Raw genomic sequence first — 14,475 nt, 5'->3', positions numbered from 1 at the left:
GTTCTCTGTCATGTTTGCACTACAAGAGTACCAAACCTCTCACTTTTTCTTGCATTCATTAGTGTCTATTTCTTTCCCCTCCTGTTTTCCTCACTCTCCTACTTCTGATTTTTTGAATATATATATCAGAGATTTCATTCCTGGTGTGCCTGTGTATCCCTCCCACCCTCTCTCCTCTGTCCCTTTCTTTTTAAATCTTGTCAAGGCAGTTTTCAGGGGCTGGAGAGGAGGCCGTGGAGGGGAGCTAGGAGGAAAGGGTGTGGCCGCCCACACTGCAGCACTCTATTGTGTTGCACTGATTCCGACACGTCCTCTCTCTGACACACACATCACATCACACTCAAAATAGGACACACACGCTGTGTAGAGTCACTGACCCCATGTTCACTCTCCTATCGTTGGAGAGGCGTTTTCTCTTGGCATCAGGGCTGTCCATTCCTGAGTACAGATAGCTTTGTTTTCCATCATGTGTTTACTAGAACACATGATGGCTAGGCTCACTAGACACCAGGCTCCCATGGTGTCAAAGGGCAGGGATGATGAGAGAGAAAGACTTTAACAGTAGGACTTAACCACAGGGCCTACCAAAGGGATGTCAGGAGGAGGATGCTAGACTTTTAATGTAATAGTCTAATACTCCCAGAAGTTTGTCTCATCATTGACCCTCCTCCTCATGGAGGTCAAAGCTCAGGGTCAGCTAGAAAGCAGCCCTTCTCTATTTAGCATCTTGCTCATGCACATTCCAATGGACGCTTGCTTGCTGTCATTGAGGAGTGAAGACAGGCTTTCTGAGTTAAGATCGTCTAGACTGTTCAAACTGACAGTCAGCACTGCATCAAATAAATGCAAGAGGCTGCGTGGGTGTGAGCGTGTTGTTGCAGGTACCGGTGAGAAGATGAAATATGAACCAGGAAGTCCAGTTTGAATAATACATCCATCAGTTTAAAGGCTGATCAGATGCCAAAAAACACTGCTCAGCAGGTTATACTTCTTTTGAGGCAGGATTTTACAGTTAGAACTCAATCATGGCAGCAATTTACTTCCTCTGTCTCTATGCATAGGCATTTGTACAATACTCCAAGATATGATCATGGGACTGCAGAGTATGTTGCTGGATGACGTTGGACTGTGATTCAACAAAATCTGAGCCAGGATCATCAACCATGGATGACCTTGCATTTGTTTGATGAAGCCCTGTGCGGTGGCACCCCCATTATGCATAGCTGACAGTCCATTCTTAGCTGACTGTGGTGATCATAAGATTGTGAAGATGCTTGTTACGAGATGAGATGGTGATATTTGAGCCATAGGGATTATCATGTGGTTAAGTACGCAGAAAGCAAAACAATAGCGTGTATGTGTGTTTGAGCAGCACAAAGGCTGCGTTCAGTGTGTCAGGGCGTCCTCAGGCTGACCTCAGGTGAGCGTTCCTCACTCTGCAGTGGTTTACAGACACATCCTCTAAGTATCCTCTCAGTCAGACTTTAGCTGTGAGAATTCCAGGAGAGGATGGTTATTTTGATCAATTCTGCTTTCTGACTTTAGTGTTGTTGTTCTAGTTTTTACTTTCTAAGTACTGGGAAGATGTGCTTCAGGCTTACTTGAGTGTTCTGCACTGCGGAATCATGCAGCCTATAACACTAAGCTATACAAAGACACTGATTTTTCAAACTGACCCCGATTCACCCTGCTGCAGGGGGATTAATTTAGTCACCACTAAATGAGTGTACAACAAATTGCACACCTGCCTTACAGGAGGCTGTGCTCCTCGGTATGCAATGATCTGCATCAGTTGCCTACTTACAAACTCATACATTTGTTCAATTTTTATTTTTTTATTTTTTATTAATTATTTAATATTAAAGCATAATATTTGCTCTCAGAAAAGCAAAAACATAAGCCAGTCCGCCTTGTCTTTTTACTGACATTTTACTGGCTCCAGGCTGTTACATAATACCAAGGTGTAAAGAAGTGTGAAAGGCGTAACAGTGCCCTGAGTTTCGACCCTGCCGGTCAGGTCTTTATGCAAGTTCCAGGTCATGAGCTTTGTTTTTTGAATGGCTACTCAGTGGAGGACTAATCTCTGTCTGATGCAATCTTGTGAAGTTTAAAGGAGTGTCTCTATACTGCAGCTCATCCTGTTAGAGGAATTAGAAAACACCGTAGTGCTCTAATTCTAAACCCCACTTCCCTCAGCCAGCTGCTGCATTAGCATATTTGAATGCTGGAAACAGCCCAATTTGAAACAATTGTTTCATGGTCATATTATTAACTATGGTATGCATGTTATGAAGGAATGTATTATTTAATTTCAGAAAACATAGTCAGGTTAATAATGAGTATGCACAGAGTTTGTCCAAGTAGCATACCGACACTGATTAGTGTAATCTGTTTCACTCTCATATTAAGCCTGCTTAAATGAATGACCTGGCATATGCCTTTTCTATGAGCTCATTGTCCTACTTTGTCTAGAAGCCCAAAATATTCATTAAAGGGGCAAAAAAGTCTGAATAAAAAGTGGGCTTTAACCTAGTAGTGTGGTGATCTGAACAGTGACCTGAGTCCTTATTCAGACTCCTTTTACACCAGTTAATTGCTTTTTCCACCAAGAAACTGACCCTGATCTCAATGCGGGTTATGGCTAGGGGACAACCCTGTCACACTGATGCTTGGTGTAAAAGGCAGTACATGAAAGTGATAGCAAGAAAAGCGTTGTTCGTCTTTACTTGTTGCTCTTGTTGGTCCACCTCAAGAGAGTGGAGTTGTTTTGTTATTATAAAAGAAACTAAATGTAAAACAGCTAAATACCAAACAATGCTGCAGAGAAACAGAATGAGAGGAGCAAAAAGAGTCTTTTTCTCAGCCGAGTTCCTTGTGCTGCTTTTGTGATGTTCAACAAAATTCTGTTGCGGTGGTTTGTTGTGCTGATGTGTTGAGTTGTCCTCCTCTCTGGGAGCCCCTTCATGCAGCTTGGCCCACTTTCTTTCTCTCTATCCCCCCATGTCTCTGCCGACAAATGCCTGGGTGGGTATGTGAGTGGGTGGCAATGCAAACGAGGAAGAATTTAACTAGCTGGCTGAGTATGATCACTGGAAAAAACTCAATGAGTAAACTGCATAGTAGCACTGAAATCATACTCATGGCTCTATAAGGCCCCCGTTTCTCAGTGGTAGTGTAAACCGTAATGCTACATTGTCCATTGGGCGAGAGGCAGGTAGGGTGGGGCTGTGATGTTCTCACATGCATATCGTAGCTGTTTGTCACGTACCCACGCTTGGTATCTGCAGGGGTTGTTGTGACAGACTGCCGCCTGGTTGAAATGGTGGCCATATTTCATTGGCCAGCCTGTCACCGCCGGCAACCCCGACTCTCTGAGCTGTGCCTCTGCAGGAGTCATTACACAGCAAGGCCACTTCTCCATAGTGTGCTAACACACACATACATACACACATTAGCAGGCGTGAGAATGAGTTATACCTCTGGAAAAGCGGGTTGGAGAGAAGGGTGAAATGGATGCAGAAGTGTGTGTGTGGGGGGGGGTGATTGCAGTTGCTGCATAGGCTGATCCTGATTCAGCTTTTTGTGCCTTCAGTGATTAAGGGATGAGAGCCAAACACTGCACCTCTGACTCTGACTCACACACTGTTCTCCAATTATGATCTACAGCTTTTACCTCCATATAACCTTAGCTTTCATAGCTTTATTGTACAACTTTCTTAGCACATAAAGGCAGGTTCTTACAGAATAGTATGTATAGGTGTGTTCTATAAGTGCTTTTCAGTGATACAGTTCAGGGCTGCAACCAATGATAATTTTCCTTATCCATTAATCTCACAATTTTTGTTTTATAGTTAATCAATTAATTGTTTAGTCTATTAAATATCAGAATATAGTAAAAAATGTTATCACAATTTCCCAGAGCTGAAGTTAAAGTCTTCATATTGTTTGTTTGGTCTGAGAAACAGTTAATTTGCAATGATATAGAATAAACAGAATAGAATAATAAATTAGAGTGCACTACATCTGCATGCACTTGGCACTCCTTCCACTGCATCACTATATCTTGTGTGTCTGCCCATAAACTCCCTGGCCGTCCCCTCCCCTGTCTAGGAAGAAAGCTGTAGGTGGAGACAGCGACGATGTGACCTCAAGGTGGAAGCGGTGATAGTATCTCAAGTTATCGACTGCTGTTCTTGGTCTCATCCTTTGTCAGATGGAACATATTCCCCGGCTGATTTCCCCCAGCCTCGCTGCCTTCCACTGGCAGTCAGATAAGGATCGGCAGCCATCAGCAGATACAGCCTTTAACTTGTGCTGCCGCTGCCCGCCCTCTCCCTTCACTCCCTCTCCCTTCATTTCCTCTATCTCCATCTCTACCATCTTTTCCTATGGCCATTTTCGGCATGCCACTGTCTCTTGGAATGCAATGATAAGAGTTTGCTGCGTAAGGACATACATACCAGTCACGTACACATGTTTAGTATCATGCATCTTTTTTCCCACTGGGGTGTGTGTGTGTGTACACAGTTTGCTGTGTGACAAAGGCTGTCATGCACAACTATTAGATGACAGAGGGAGGCTATTACACACAACGTTAGGCTTCAAAGCGCTGCTGCTTCCCTTGGGGGGCTTTTGAATGCATGCACACAAAGCCGTCAAGGTCCCCATGTATCATTGGTGCTGACCGGACTAATTCTGACAGAGGAGTGAAAGTAAGATGAAGAAAGAATAAGAGGGGATGACGACTGATGACTGTTTAATCTAGAAGTAGGGAGCCATTACACACCGCCACTCATTCACTGGAAATATGACAAGTGTTAACCTGCTAATAAACATGGGAATGAACTTTTACCCACTCAATGTGTCTGTACATGAAAGAAGTCCAAACCCATCCATCGCTATTTGAAAGTAGTCCCATGTTTGGGATGATTCTTGTAATGCTCGATGCTTCGTGAGAGCGCTATCCAAGATTGTCGAGGTTGATTTAACTTACTACACACGCTGTCAGCCAGACCACTCGAGCAGACAGACACACACTCAGTGGGCTCCATCCCATGCTTGTGTTGTGGATTAGTCAAATCCCCTGACTGGCTGCTAAGCTGATTAATGGGGGTGTTATGCACTGGTCATTTAGAAACACTGGAAAGAGTGTACGCACACACACACACACACACACACACACACACACACACACACACACACACACACACAGTAGGACATCTCAGCTTAATATTGTCTCTCCTGCTGACCCAGGATGGTATAATATGTGTGTGCATTTTTTTTGTTTGATACCTATCCATACCTCCTCAGACAGATGGCTTAGACCACTATACTGTCATGGTTTGCGTCCCTACGGTGAAGCGTGCGTGTGTGTGTGTGTGTGTGTGTGTGTGTGTGAGAGAGAGAGAGAGCGCGAGTGAGATGGCGAGCGAGAGAGACAGAGATGAAGGCTGTTGGAACAGACTGAGGCCCAGATGGCTGTGTCCGGCAGAGACAGGAAATAGAGGTGACACCAGGTGGATAGTACCCTTGAGGATGAACTACACACACACATAGACAAATTAGCCTAGAGGCCTGTCTCAAATCATGTGAATTGATGAATTTTAAGATAGCGTGTGACTTCATTTAGTGTTGAAACAATCAGACAATTAACTGATTAGGTGAAGTTGAATCAACAACAATTTTGATAATCAATTAACTGTGAATTGTTAAGTTATTTGTCAAGCAAAAATGCAAAACATTCACAGTTTCCAACTTCTCAAATGTGAGGATTTGCTGCTTTGCCCTGTTATAGAGTTGTAAATTCACTGTTTCTCAGACACAACGAGCAATTTGAAGATATTGCCTTGGCTCTGGAAAATTGTGATGAGCATTTTTTTTCTATTTTCTCACGTGAGTTGCTTATTTTGTCCGACCAATGGTTCAAAACTCAAAGATTTTCATTTTACTGTCACATAATACAAAGAAGAGCAGCAGCAAATTCTTAGAATTGAGAAGCTGGGAATAGGGAATGTTTGGCATTTTTGCTCGAAAAATGACTTTAAATGACTTATCGAGTATCAAAATATTTGCTGATTAATATGAAAATAATTATTGGTTGCAGCCCTAATCTCATTTGAAATTACTTAATCTATCCTCAGTCCCTGCATCTGTGTGAGACGTACCCCCTCCCCCAACACACACACACACACACTCTGTCAGCGCCTTTTCCAGACTGGGTTAGTAGAGCAGACAGGGGGCTGTAAATGGGTGAGGAGCTAGTTAACTTTTGATAAGCAGCCTTTTTCATTATTCATAGAGACCCCAGCCCCCCAATCTCCAACCCTGCACCCCTCTGCCACCAGAGGAATCGGAGCATGTGATGGCTGGAAAGGGCTGCTGGTGTCAGGAGGGGTAAGTGTTACAGTATGATAGAGAAGTAGAATATACTCCTGGAAAGATCATATTTATGCCAAAAGAGATGATGATTTGGTAGAAGAGTAGATTTAGGCAGCAGGATTAGTTAAATCTACTTTAACGTAGTCAGAGCTTAAATTGATAGTTGTATTGTAGGTGTTTTCCACCAGTTGGTTGACGTGGGAGACTGACCCCCCTCCAGTAGCTTTGCGACCCCTGACCCCTGACCTGTGCTCCCAGTTCATGGAGTGCAGGGAACCCTGACAAGGCTCAGACTGTGGGCCACAGATGCATTAACACACACACACACCTCATCTTCCATGAGTCCTCTCTCCTTCCTGTTGCTGCGTTTCTCCAGCTGGGGATGAAGCATCTCGCTAGCTAGTAAAGGGTTAATGACTTCCTGATCTGAGTAGTAGTCCAGAGGAATTTACCCCCGCTGAGTACTACCCCCGCCACAATAACCTCCCTGTCACCTCCTTTTCTCCTCTCACCGAGCCACCTCCTCTCCCTGCTCCCTCACAACCACCATGAAGGGTGCAACATGGATCAGGCTATAATTTAGGGGGGAGGCAAGGTTTTTTTTTTGGGGGGGGGCACGCTTATTCTCTTTGACGCCGAGAAGCTGAGAAGCTCGGTACCACTCTCATATCTATCATAGCGGAGACCAAAAATTGGCGGTTTTTGAATTAACTAAACAATAAAGATATAATGTGTTATTAGTGAGCTTTAGAGGTGCTGGTAGACGGATTTTGTTACCTGGTTTGGACATAACCGGGCAAGATGTTTCTTCGTTTCCAGTCTTTTGGTAATGGGGAGGAAACATAGCTTTGTATTGAACGGACAGACACAAGAGTGGTATCGCTCTTCTCATGTAATTCACTGCAAGAAGATTAGTGAATTTCCCAAAAAAGTCCCAACTATTCCTTTAAGGAGGCCTGCTACTTATTCTTCAAACTTTGCTCATTCATTCTTAATAAGATGATGATGGGAAAGTCTTTCCCGAAAGCTCATATTGTGGCCTTTTACATCAGTGTGCCCTACTTTCATAATCCATTTTTGTATTTCCTGGGTCATCAGTGGTTTAATTGGTGCATGCAGTGTTTGTTTTTTTGTGTGTGTGTGTAAAAAACTAAAAGCTGAGCGGTCAGAGGCTTGCGTGCTTGCCTGGCTGAAAGCATCCTTCTGTTCTTGGTTCTCCATTAGATAGTTGGGCCAGAAGTGAAATTTATGAATTACCAAAGAGACACCAATAACTTTTGCCCTGTGCAATCTCCTGTTCTTTAAGCACAGCACAGAGTAGTCTCTGTCTGTCTGCCTGTCTGCCTGTCTGTCTTCCTCCTCTCCTCTGCCACACAGAGCAGGTCTGCCGTGGTTTGGCTTCAGCAGGGTTTTCCATGTCTAAAAGTCACTAAGCTTGTTAACTTGCCTCCTTAAGACGACAGCGCTTTTCCTAAAGGTTTCAAGCTCTGGGTGAGAGAGGAAATGCCTATATAAGTTTGAGTGTGTGTGTGTTTCAGAGGAAAGTCCAGACCCAAGGAAAAGGCTGGAATCTTTCCATTCCTGCAATAGTTTTCCCTCCAACACTTACTGTACTGTAATTCTATCTTTTCCTCTTGCCCCCTCCTCACTCACTCGTGCATGTGTGTATGTCCAGGTGTGTGTGTGTGTGTGTGTGTGTGTGCGCGTGTGTGTGTGTGTGTGTGTGTGTGTGTGTGTGTGTGTGTGTGTGTGTGTGTGTGTGTGTGACAGTGAAGCTGTATTAAGCAGGCATGTCTGGAACTAATAGATCCCACCCTGCTGAAGAATCTTATTAGGATATACTACCTGCAACCTGAGGCTTCAGACTACCAACTCATTCAACTGGCAAAAAATCACATCCCTTAGCCCCACCATCCATACACACAAACACACACACACTCTCAGACATACACACACATCCACACAGCTTGCCCCCCCCCTGCAAACCCTTGGCCCAGTTTCTCTCTGTCAGTCTCTCGCCCCTCTTTTCCTGCCTGGTTTCAGGTTTGGAGGGATATACTCCACAGCTGCCTGTTTTTCTTCAGGCCATTTGAAGAAACAGACACATTCACACACACCTCAGTGTCCCCCCCCCCCATTTTTACACACACACATATGCTTCCTGTGGTTGTTTTAGTATGACTCTCCCCTGCAGTGTTCTCCCTACTGGCAATGAACTGGTCCGACTGACTTCCTGTCTCTCTGTCCTCTTTTCCTGTGAGTACAGGGATGAATGGACATATTATTCACAGTGACGCAGTGCCCCCCCACTGCTTTCTGTTCTTTCTCCTTTTCTTTCTGCTTCTTTCATTCTTCTGAGGACAATAGTATGAGCTCACAGTGGTACAACTCAAAACCATTACCACCCCCTTCTGCTCCCCCTCTTCTTCTCCGCCGCTCTGTACTGCAGTATCAGCCCCTGGAGCAACAAAGACCAGGCCTTACTGCATAAACACTGTGATCGCGTGCTCACACGCACACACAAAAACACACAAAAAGAATGGGTAATATTCTACCTCGCCAATAGCTAGATCTCTAGGTTGGATGTCTTGGATTTCTTAGAACTAGTTAAGTGTGTGTGTTGTATTCCCGCTGTGTTCGCTGATTACCTGGCACAGGTTGTGAGCACTCAACCCCAATGCTGGCAGAGAGGCTTGTGTTTAAAGGATTATCCCAGTTTATACAACTTGGGTCTCATATGCCTGGTTTTGACCTTTGTTTCTTTCGATTATGACAACACTGGACTCAACAAAGTAATTGCTGGGATCTGAGAACACAACAACATCACTACAACAAAGTCTGCATCTGACGAACAGACAGGGTGTAAACACACCAACACTTTAGCCAGATTATCTAAACCACTTTATTTGGAGGTAAAACTGAAAGTGAGAGCACCAGAAATGTCAGTAATAATCCCTTTTATGGACAGAAAAACTCTGTGCACACACAACAGGTATCAGTGCATCCCAAATCTCTGCAATCAACTTGGTGAGTGCATTTTTAGATTTAGCAACAGGTATCATGGTCAAAAACTGCGAAAATAAGACTCCGGTCGCAATAAACCACAGTTATCCTTTAAATAAACAGACCTGTCATCTGTATTGGTTTGTTGTTCCTCTGTTGTTTGTACCCTTCCTCATCTTCCTTCTGCAGCCAGCTCAAGCCTAGTCTCGAACACCCATCACATCTATTTGTAAACAGTTACCGTAAGTGTGGTGCATGCATGCGTGCGTGTGTGTGTGTCTCTACAAACCAGTCCAGTAATAGAGGAGGACAGATCTGGGTGGGGCTTCCAGGAGCGGGCTGGATAGCTGCCGTCAAAACAGCTCAGAGTGACAGCTTGGACCTACAATGTCACTTCGCTGACAGTGTGTATGTGGTGTGCCCATAGCCCAGGGTGTTTTCAGGTATAATGAGTGCTTGCAGCAGTATGTGTTACTCCTGTATCTAGGCCAGCTCAGAACAGCATCCAGGGCAACCATCACTTCTGTCAGCATCTGACTAAACAGACTAAAGCTAGTGGTATGTTTGCTGCAAAAACTTACGTCAGCTACAAAAGGTAAGGTTGGAGGATAAACATGACTTTCAGGCTACACAATGTGCTTGCCACAATGGAACTCAAGTATTATGTGACTGCTTGGGTTGCCTTTTGGCAGCATCTGTTTTCCTTCTGAGTATCCATCTACATATTTGTATGCTGCAACATGTACAACCCTGCCTTCAGCCTCAGCCCACAGCAAAATTAACAGCGGGTACTGACCATAGTGGTAATGTCATTCTAGTGTGGTTATGCTGTCTCCATCCATCATCTCTCTCTATTTTTGTCTTCCTTTTTCTGGGTCGGAATAAGCAAACAAATCAATAATGGATGATGAGGAGGGGCAGGTTTGGGTGAAATGGCTTGAAGGAGAAAAAGAAATTGGACTCCTCCGATTTCTGCCATTTCATGCTCACGTTTTTTCTACATAGAAAGCCAGACATACGGAGGGTATACATTCTCACACTTAATCACATGATACCACCCCCTCACCTACACTGAGTGCCTAAACAGAGCAACAGGTGGCTCCTATGACCGGGTAGAGTTGCGATAACAGGAGGAAAACAAAGAAAGATCTTGAGAAAGAAAATGCCATCAGAATCAACAGTGATCTGTACAACATACGAGAATGTTAGCTGTCTGTGGATGTTGCATTATGGTCAGACTTTCGTGATATACATATGTATAAATGTACATAGCTATGTATATATGTAGCTCTATACGAGGGAAGTAATGTTACACTAAACAAATCCTAAAAGGGGATACCTGATCTAATTTTAAAGCAGGATTTCTCAGCTAAATCAGCTTCTTTCCGTGTGAATGATGGCAGTTGTTGACTCTTATGGTTTGCCACTCAGGAGGGAGTGACCATGGTGATTTTGGTGTACTGTGACATCACTAGATACCTTCTATTGGTCGAAAAGTACAGTATGTAGACAGGTTGTTGTACTACTTCGAAGGTTAGCAACCATCTTCGTCTGCCGAGTTGTTTTGTGTTTGGTCGTGGTGTTGGTGGGACTGGTGAACAAAGTGAAAAGTGTATAGACAAGGCTCGTGCAGACAGAGCCAGACAGCCCTCAGCACTACAGACAGAGGAGGAGGAGGAGGAAGAGGAGGAGGAGGAGGAAAGGAAGGAAAAAAAGAGAAAGGACAGCATCAGTAAAGTAGAATCCCAGAGCCCGATTACAAGACCTGCTCTCATCTGCCTGGAAAATGTGACAAGGCTGTCTGGAGGGTGTGGAGGCGTCACATTCCAGTTCACATCCCACTTCTTACTGGCTCAAGGGGATGATGACCGTTACAGAGGGATGAGACCGAAAGGAAGACGTGCATCGATCTTTTCTGACGGCATCTTCTCTTCTTTGCTGTACCAAGCTCCCCATCTCTCAGCTAACACTCATCTCCTGTTGGCGATAACAGCATCTAGATGGATAAAGATTTTTTTTTTTAATCCCCCAGGGAAATTCATTTAGCAGCCAGCATCAACAAGGCATAGTGTTGAGAGCTCAGGGTTAGCTTTGGTTCAGTTACACAGACATATATTTTGTAAATGGACCATTCTGTCGGAATCACTCTTCATGTGACTGCTAGGGGCCCGAGAGGGGTTTCAGGGCACAGGGCATGGCCTCCCTATTAAATTAATTTCACCCCTATTAAACCTGCTTTCTAAACATCGAGTCGCATGGAACTAATGTCGCTTTTTCTCTATATATATCCTCCACCCCTCAAGCTGCCTCCCTGCAGATTACCTTGTGCTTTCTTTCACCTTCTTACGCTCCTTATGGATGGGAGTGCTTGTTTTCAGTGTAGTGTGTGTGTTGTTGTGTTGGGTCGGCTAAATACAAGGCCGTCATCTCAAGGATTTGTGTTGCAGCCTTGAAAGGCAGGACAGTGACTCACTCCCCATCATTGACAGTGCTGTGCGATGAGTAAATTACACACAAACATACACAGACCACAAGTCAATAACACATGTTGTCAAAGCAAATATTCACACCAGGTCATTAGCAGAGACACATGCTGTGTGTATGCATTTATTTGTTGTGTATGTGAGTGTTTGCGCCATAGTGTCATAATGCCACAGAACTCCTCTGTTCTGCCCTTTTAATCAGTAAAGAATGACTGAGTGGACACAGCCGCTGGCTAGTGGCAAAATGTTTAGGTCTGTGTTTACGAGAGAGAGAGAAGTGGGAGAGGGGGGAGGAGCGGGGTGGTCACAGACACATTTAGATATCCCACTTCTCTTTGTGGTAATGAGAAACTGCACTCTCAGCTGTTAAACACAAAGGCAGCATCAACAGTTGCTGTCTGCCGGCCGGACGGCTGACTCTGCCTGAGAGTGTGTGTGTTTAAATTAGCGTGTATGTGAGGGGAGTCTATACTGCACTGTACTGAAGCCAGGATGGAGGCCAAAACCATCCGCTTTCTCTTCAACCAGCGTTGTAAAGGTAGGACAGCTGTGGTTGACTATCCATGATGTAGCTACACAGGCTGGCAATAGGAGAAGTGTGTGTTGTTTCTTAACTCTTTTTAAAAAGATGCATGCGCAGCCTACTCAGCATTGGCAGGCAGCTATGAGAGCATAGCATTAATCTGTCAGCTGTCAGCACTGATCCAGCTTATCATCATCGTGTGTGTGTCCTTGGGTGTGTATATGTGTGTACATGTTGCTGTGGACGCTTTGTGTGTCCCAGTCTATAACTGCAGTGGGCAGGACTCTCCAGAGGACGTTTTTGTAGCCAGTGATTGAATATGGTTACTGAGTGTGTCTGCACTGAGTGCACTCTATTAATTTGAGGCTAGACTGGAGAGCAGCATGGAGGAGGGAGAGGGGAAGGAGGCGGGAGGAAAATGAAAAGTGATAAGCTGGGATAAATGACTGCCTCTGGAGATCTCGGTGTGTGGAAGAGGATATCTGATCGCACACACACAAATGCACACATGCGTATGAATATGATGATGTATACACATGCACAGCAGTCTATGCTGGGAGGGGAGAGGATTTCAGCCAAGACTCAAGGCTGATGTGTCGGGACTCTGCCAGGTGTTTCACTCAAGCTGGGGTCCATCCACATCAACTGTAAAGAGGAAACTGCTTTAGACTTTAACGTCTTACAAATTGTCGTGGCACACACATCTTAATGATAGTGCTGCCCTGTCAACAGCAATGTATGCAGCTCACTCCCCAGTTGTGTGGATAGTTGCATGCAGTTCACATTTTTCAGAGAAAAAGAGGCCTTTGATTTTAGAAATGCGGGCTAACAAACATTCTGTGTAGGCTGTCCTTTGTGGCTTCAATGTGTTGATTACACCTGGATTGTGGTTGGCATAGTAAAGTTAACAAAGAAGTTAAACTCATCTCTGTCTCTCTATCCCTCCTCTTCCCCGGGCAGAGATCCGCGCCCAGCTGGTGGAGCAGCTCAAGTGTCTGGACCAGCAGTGTGAGCTGAGGGTGCAGCTGCTGCAGGACCTGCAGGACTTCTTCAGAAAGAAAGCAGAGATTGAGGTGGACTACAGCCGCAACCTTGAGAAGCTGGCCGAGAGGTTCCTCACCAAGACACGCAGTACAAAGGACCATATACTCAAGTATGGGACACTTACAGCCGCTCACTCACACAAAGCACTACCACACTGGGCAGCATGTTATTATGATGTTGCATATGATTTTATTTGTTTAATGCAAATGCCTTTGACAGCTAATATTCTTCCCTTTTGAAGATTCCAAGTAAGATGAAAAGATAAAAAAACAACCCAATTTCTTTATATAGCCCTCTAAACAGTGCAGAGGGCTTTCAAGATGAGTGACTTCCTTCCTGAGAAAAGAGAAGTAGAGACGAGCAAAATTAAACAGAAGGATGGCCAAGAGCGACAGTGAGGGATGCCATATTAGCGTGTGGCACTGAAAAATACTGACTTACATCACTTACTGCTTCCCAGTTTGATCTAATGAAACACCTATTTGATTTATTGCTTATACATGTGAGATCCTGTAAGTCTGTGTATGTTTGTGTTGTGTATAACAGAAATGGCCAGGTGGTGATTTTGTGCTCTGACTATTTTGCAGTGTCTCGCTGTGTGTGTGTAACCTTGCCCAAACAGGGATTCTCTTACCAAAGAAGGTCGATCTCTCTCTCTCTCTCTCTCTCTCTCTCTCTCTCTCTCTCTCTCTCTCTCTCTCTCTCTCTCTCTCTCTCTCTCTCTCTCTCTCTCTCTCTCTCTCTCTCTCTCTCTCTCTTTCTCTTTCATATTCCCTCCATGATGCATAAGATGCATACAGATACATGCTAGAGCTCATCATCTTTAGCAGCAGGATGTGTTCTTGTATAATTTATCTAGCGGTTCTCGGTGGGAGAGAGCGGTCTGTTTCCCTGTGGGGAAGGATTCACTGAACTGCTGTCTAATCATAAACCACACACACACACACACACACACACACCCACACACACACACACACACCCACACACACAAATTCAGTGGAGGCAGAGGGTGCTTTCAATTTAGCTAATTATGCCTCCTTGCAT

At 44.6% G+C, this 14,475-nt stretch overlaps 1 protein-coding gene across 3 annotated transcripts in view; it reads left to right on the top strand.

Annotated features, from left to right (window-relative positions):
- The window catches only part of srgap2 (SLIT-ROBO Rho GTPase activating protein 2), a 56,098-nt gene that overhangs the window by 16,172 nt on the left and 25,451 nt on the right, over positions 1-14,475 (top strand). For 2 of the 3 annotated variants that reach the window (XM_044179051.1, XM_044179043.1), the window contains exon 2: positions 13,348-13,540. In XM_044179051.1, the coding sequence (XP_044034986.1) occupies positions 13,348-13,540 (193 nt within the window). Of the gene's footprint in view, positions 1-12,273; positions 12,403-13,347; positions 13,541-14,475 lie in introns of those variants that run through there. The other variant, XM_044179061.1, reaches the window with a different exon arrangement.

This window comes from Siniperca chuatsi, linkage group LG2 (assembly GCF_020085105.1).
Source record: "Siniperca chuatsi isolate FFG_IHB_CAS linkage group LG2, ASM2008510v1, whole genome shotgun sequence".
NCBI lineage: Eukaryota > Metazoa > Chordata > Actinopteri > Centrarchiformes > Sinipercidae > Siniperca > Siniperca chuatsi.
Note: the sequence above shows the minus strand (reverse complement) of the source record. Positions and strands in the feature narration are given on the sequence as shown.